Source organism: Equus przewalskii, chromosome 12, assembly GCF_037783145.1.
Source record: "Equus przewalskii isolate Varuska chromosome 12, EquPr2, whole genome shotgun sequence".
Lineage (NCBI taxonomy): Eukaryota > Metazoa > Chordata > Mammalia > Perissodactyla > Equidae > Equus > Equus przewalskii.
The window spans coordinates 38,725,102-38,731,101 of NC_091842.1; the positions used below are offsets into that span (position 1 = coordinate 38,725,102).

The window sequence follows — 6,000 nt, forward strand, 5'->3', positions numbered from 1 at the left end:
GTGATTGGGTTTGCATGAGAAATAGCTCTCAACTAACAAGAACTGAGAGACTACTTAAAATTAATCTGAGCACAAAAGACAACCAAGGATGTTGAGCATATCCAGGAAGGGGGCGAGATAGGGGATAATCAGACAGGAGAATGAGTAGGTCTGGTTGGGATAATTAAAATCAGAACCAGGAAGTAAATCTCTATTTTTGGTATCCCTAGTACTGGTTTTCTGTTGCTGCACCCTAGATGTCCTGGAACATGAGAAGCAGACAGTGTGGCAGTGGTAGGGTTAGGAGACAACTGCTGCCTTCCCTTGGTCAGATTTGAGGAAAATACTAGAGCTATTTTCCCAGTGCTCCTGTACTCAAGCCTCCTTCACTCAGGAGCAAGGGGTCACCCCGGTCCCATCCTGCATCTCCCTCCCCACTCCTTCCAACCTAGAAGGCGGAGGTGGGTCATGGCAAAGGCTCTGGCAGCTGCAGCTTCAACATCACGAGCAGAGAATTTTGCCTTGAGTTAGAATGGGTGACAGTAATGTGAAAAACTCCTTGTGGATAAAGACAAATCGCTTAACTATTACAAGTTGGATGACTTCTGACATTACCCAAAGGCATTGATGATTAGCAATAATTAGAAAGAGTTCCTTTAATAGACAAATTTTTCCCCAAGATATGACCAATAAATGTCTTGCCCTTTTTAGAACAACCCAGAACAGGATTAGCCTTCAAATTGTTATAAAAACAGCCAACCCACTGGTTGCGCAGGAGTTAAGTTCATGCATTCCGCTTTGGCGGCTTGGGGTTCGTCAGTTCGGATCCCAGGTGCAGACCTATGCACTGCTTATCAACATGCTGTGGCAGGCATTCCTCATATAAAGTAGAGGAAGATGGGCACAGATGTTAGCTCAGGGCCAGTCTTCCTCAGCAAAAGGAGGAGGATTGGCAGTGGAGGTTAGCTCAGGGCTAATCGTCCTCAAAAAAAAAAAAAAAAAAAAAAAGAATGGCCAACCCAGTGTCAAATAGCTGCCTTCTTTCTGCTCTTGGGAGAAAAGTCAGATTTAAAGTGTTTTTTTATATCATCTCATTGTACTACTAGATTTGAGATGAGACCGCAGACCAAGGCTTGGGAGCTGAGTTAATGACTTTAGATGTGATAACAGAGTGTACCTTGAAGGATGCCATGTCTCATATGTGTTCATCACCTGATATGACACATGCACATGTGGGCTATGGGCTCACTTGGGGAAAACAGCTGACTGCAGTTCCTTAGTAAGAGCCACATACAAGGTTCAGTACTTAGTGCTTGTCTCTGTCTGTCTCTCTCTTACATACTCAATTATCAAAAATGCTCCCCAAACTTCTACTAATGTAATTCCTAGTTACCTATGGAATTAATATTTGAACAAAGAGATGCAGCCAAATTCTACTTAAAACAACCTTGATACCAGAAAATGTTTGCAAAACCTAAAAACAACGCCTTTTGATCATATTGAGAAATATAGCATGACATCACTCCAAATAATCCTCAGGAAACCTGGACAGACTCCTGCTCCATCCATGAGAAAATAAAGGCGGCAGGAATAGAATTAAAAAATGGGCTCACTTGACCCAAACCATATCCAATCTCAAAGATCTCTGCTGTATCCCCAGAACCTAGCACCGGGGCTGGCAAATGATAGGCCCTCAATAATTACCTGTGAATGAGAGCACACATTTTCAGAGTTAAGAGAGGCTCAAAGGAATTAAATAAGTCATCCAGGTCACACACAATCTACTGGAGGACAGTCTGTTCACTGTACAAAGTGATCGCAATTACTAAGACTTTAATGACAACGTTACAAAACTGGACCCCAACAGGAAATTATCTTGTGTAAAGTATCTTGCCAAGGCCCTTTAATTAATCATCTTCTAAGTTTACAGATAGCTTAAATATCATTTACACAAATTCTAGGAGACAAAAATAACTAGTACAATTCAGGCACACAGTTGTTCAGGTTCCTTCTTTCTTCTTGCACTGTAACGGAAGTCACCCAACACACAGCATGAGAAGCCACCATGGGTAAGCAATTGAACGCTTAATATATATTAATTCAACATCACCACCAGCAATCAGGGAAGCAGCAGGTTATGAATCAAGGCTCTAGCACTTTTTAGTTTTGTGACAGTCTACACCTTGTTTAACAACTAGGCCTCAGTTTCTTTATCTATAAAATGGAATAACAACAGTGTCTGTCACATGGAAATGATCCATGCCTGGCACAGTTAAGTGCTCAAGAAGAAGTAGAAGTTTGCATTCTTATTACAATTACCAACTTAAGAACTTCTAAGAGAGACCACTAAGTGTGCTCTTCGATTTACACCACGTGGTGGAAGGAGAGGAAGCTATGAAAGGACAGCTCTGGGTTTGAGACAACTCTCCTTATCTAACTTTATGACCTTGGGCGAGTCAATTCCTCCGCTAGAACTTCAAATTCCCATTCTTTGAACTGGGGATGACGATCCCCACCTTGCAGGGTTGTTGTTTCCACCCAGTGAGATTAGGCACAAAGTGGCCAGCAGCACAGCAGGTGCTCACCGGACGGCCGTTACCTCTTTGCCTCCGCTACAAGATAGAAGGTGGAGGGATGGCAAAGGAATAGGGCAAGGGAGCAGCGGCAGGCTGGAAAGAGGCCTCCAGTAATGTTGACAGAGAGGTGAAGGTTCACGGCCTACGGGCGTTTCATCCCCGCCGCCGGGGACACCAACAGCTCCCTCTCGTTCACCGCTTCCGAGTAGCCGCTTGGGCCTATCTCCCTCCTGCTTGCCTGTCTCCCCAAGCAATTCCGCATACAGGTCGGAAGATACCTCCACCCGCTAGCCTCGTGGCCGGAGCGAAGCCAGTCACTCCCTTCCAGACCCTGGAGCCCCAACCCGGGCGCTGGAGCCTGCCCTCACCTGTGAGGCTGACACCCGGTCTCAATGTCAGCAGCGCCCCGGGGCCGCGAGCTCCCAGGGAAGGCAGGAAGGTGGTGACGCTCAGCTTGCGGCCCAGCGACGCCCCAACCACGCCCGCCCTGGGCGGCCGGGCCCCTCTCCCCGCAGCCGCCGGCAGCCGCGGGGTCCCCACGGCCACCAGCAACCAGCGTGGGGAGCACCGCGCCGCCATCTTGGCCCGGGGACACTGCGCCTGCGCCGCCCGGCTCAAGGAGGCCTCGCGAGGACAACGCGTGTGCGCAGCGCCGGCGGGTCCGGGGGCGGAGTCCGTTACGCACGCACGCAGAGTTGCAATCGTTGCGCATGCGCACCCGCACATGCATCCAAGGCGCCTTCCTAGCAGCGGATGCCACAATGAGGTTTGGTCTGGACAGTCCTGCCAGGTAGACTTGCTCTGGAGAACCTCGTCATTCTGTGCTTGACAACCAAGACTGCTCCTTATCTTTTTAAGGATGTGGTTAAGTGTAGCTGAATGTAACTAGTTGGAGAGTCCCGGCAAGGGGCGGGACTACAAATCCCGGCGTGCAGTGCGGCTGTCAGTCGCGCAGATCCCGGCATGCAGTGCGCGGTTTCATTCCTCCTGATCCAAGACTTAGCATCTTCTCGCGTCAGTCTTACTCATCCAGTGTCGGCGTGAGCGGCACGAGTCTGTGCCCTACTGCCAAAGCCTGGCCTCGGGCTCACTTTCTCGCTGGCTGATTCCCTATGAGCAGGACTCTGATCGTTCAGCTCTCCTGTATGCGTGTTAGCCCTTTCCAAACCTGTAGTGAACTTGCCGGTTGCGAAAGGAGAATCGAGCTACCCCAAAACGGATTTAATAAATGTTGCGAGCACCTACTCTAGAATATTGCACGTTCTAGAATATCAGGGATACAACGATGAATGGCATACCATCCCTGCTCTGGAGGAGCACACGGGGAATCGAGGGAGACAGGCTCCTTGGCAACTAACATAACGCGATGAATGCTATTGTAGGTATGAACGGTGTTACAGGCACACAGGTGAAGGGGTTTCTCAAACAGGTTGGGGGTTGGGGTGCCCGGTAGCATTCGAGTTGGATTTTGATGGAAAGTGCGTCAGGGAAGGGTAGAGGGAAAGAGTATTCCAAGAAGAGTATTCCAAGTAGCAAGAACTTCAAAAACACCTGTCCAGAGATGTGAACGTGCTTCCTTAGGGTGTGTGACTGCGATGAGGGTGGAAAGGTAAACCTGGCCTGGTAAGTGTTGCAAAGGAGTTTCAACTGCACACTCCCACCACCGTCACCCCACACAATAGGAAGAGAACCTGAGGGTTCATGGATAGGTTTAAGACGATCTGTGCTCCTTGTTCCTCCCCTCACTCCTGGGGAGATATCCATAGCTTTCATCAATCAAATTCTCCACAGGCTCTGAGATGGAAAGAAGGTTAGAAAGCATGGGCCCAGTGCAGAACAGTTAGGAGGCTACCATAAAATGCAAGGAACAGTTGAGAGTTTGGAGTGGGGAATGTGGAGGACTGAAGTGATCAAGGGACATTTTAGAGAAACCAGGGAAAGGTGGTCATGGGGTGGAAAGTGGGGAAAGGAGTTCATTTAATATATTCAACCAATATTTAAGTGTCTCCAGCATAGTGGTTAAGAGTGTGGGCTCTGGAGTCAGACTGCCTGGAATTGAATCCCAGCTCTGCCACTTACCAGCTGTGTGTCCTTGGGCACGCACTTCAATTCTCTGTGCCTCAGTTTCCTTTCTCTAAAACGGGGACATAACAGTAATTACCTCAAAGGATCATCTGAGGAGTGAGTGGCATAATCCATGTAAAGGCTTCCTACAGTACTTGGCACATGGTAACGCTCAATATATGCTAGTTCTCTGTGCCAGGCTCTGTGCTAAGCACTGACAGTACACAGAACTCAGACACAGTTACCACCTGCAGGGAGCCCAAAACCTGGGAGGAAAGGAGGGGAGGGTACTAGTTAAGAAGTACAACTTTCAGGAATAAAAGCTGAGGACAAGAGCCGAAGGGACTTTCATTTACTACCTCAGAGTGAGTTAGGAACTGGAGGAGGGCTCACTAATATGAAAACTTGGTCAGCTTTGTAACTTCCTCATTTTTTGGTCTTTGTTTCCACCCATCTACGGCCTATGGTAATTAACAGCAAAAATCCTCCACATTGAAAGGGGGAGTGTGTTCTTCTTTTAGGGGATAGCAGGAAGGCTGATTGTTGGGGACTCCATATTTCCTCTTATGAAGCAGAGAACCCCAAGGGAATGGAGTGGGTGATGGTGGCTACTAAAGAAGAGAAAAACAGGTCCTTGAGAAGAACACGGAAGTCACCAGAAAGACTCCCTGATGAGAGCAGCCGAGGCCTGTGTGTGGTTTCTTTCACTGCTAGTCACTGTAGAGAAGCAGAAGATGATACAATTACTAAACATGGGTTAGTTACAAAGCTTGTGAAATTGTCCCAGTCGTGGTTCCTGAATCACCTTGATTTGATAGTTGCTGGGGGACAACGAATATACTTTTTTATGTTCCCCCAACTACTGGTGATACCAAGCTAAAAAACCCAGGAAAGGAGCAAGTTTGGGGATAAAGATAATGAGTTACTGTTACTTGGACTTATCACACTGGAGATGTCTGTGGGACGAATTTCAGGCAGTCGGTGGCTATGGAGAGATCTGAACACTTGAGCTGTGCTAAGAACAGTCTCTTTACAGTTCACAAAGAATGTTCTCATGTTTTATATTTTGAGACACTCACAACCCTGTGAGGCAGATATGGCAAAGACTACTCCCATTTTTACAAATGAATGCCACCCCCCGACCCCGGCCGCAAAGCAACTACAAAATAAACTCTAAAAGATGAAAAGACTTGTCCCAGGTCACACAGCTAGTGAGTACGTGAACAAAGATCAAAGCCCAGGTCTTAACCAAACCAGGGCTCTTTTCTTCAAACCTTTGTGATAAATAGCTCCCAGTCACGCAGCCCTTGGTAGTTTACAAAGTACTTTCTCGTGCTGCATTTTCGTTTGCTTCTCACAACAAAAGGGAGGCAGGGCAAGT

General features: G+C 47.7%; 1 protein-coding gene across 4 annotated transcripts in view; it reads right to left on the minus strand.

Moving 5' to 3' along the window:
* The window catches only part of DNAJA3 (DnaJ heat shock protein family (Hsp40) member A3), a 30,540-nt gene extending 27,271 nt beyond the window's left edge, over window positions 1-3,269 (minus strand). Inside the window, exon 1 of one of the 4 annotated variants that reach the window (XM_070568589.1) lies at window positions 2,924-3,269. In XM_070568589.1, the coding sequence (XP_070424690.1) occupies window positions 2,924-3,134 (211 nt within the window). In that variant the 5' untranslated portion in view covers window positions 3,135-3,269. The remainder of the gene's footprint in view (window positions 1-2,923) is intronic. The other 3 variants (XM_008524736.2, XM_070568587.1, XM_070568588.1) reach the window with 3 other exon arrangements.
* Between the last annotated feature and the right edge of the window lie 2,731 nt (window positions 3,270-6,000).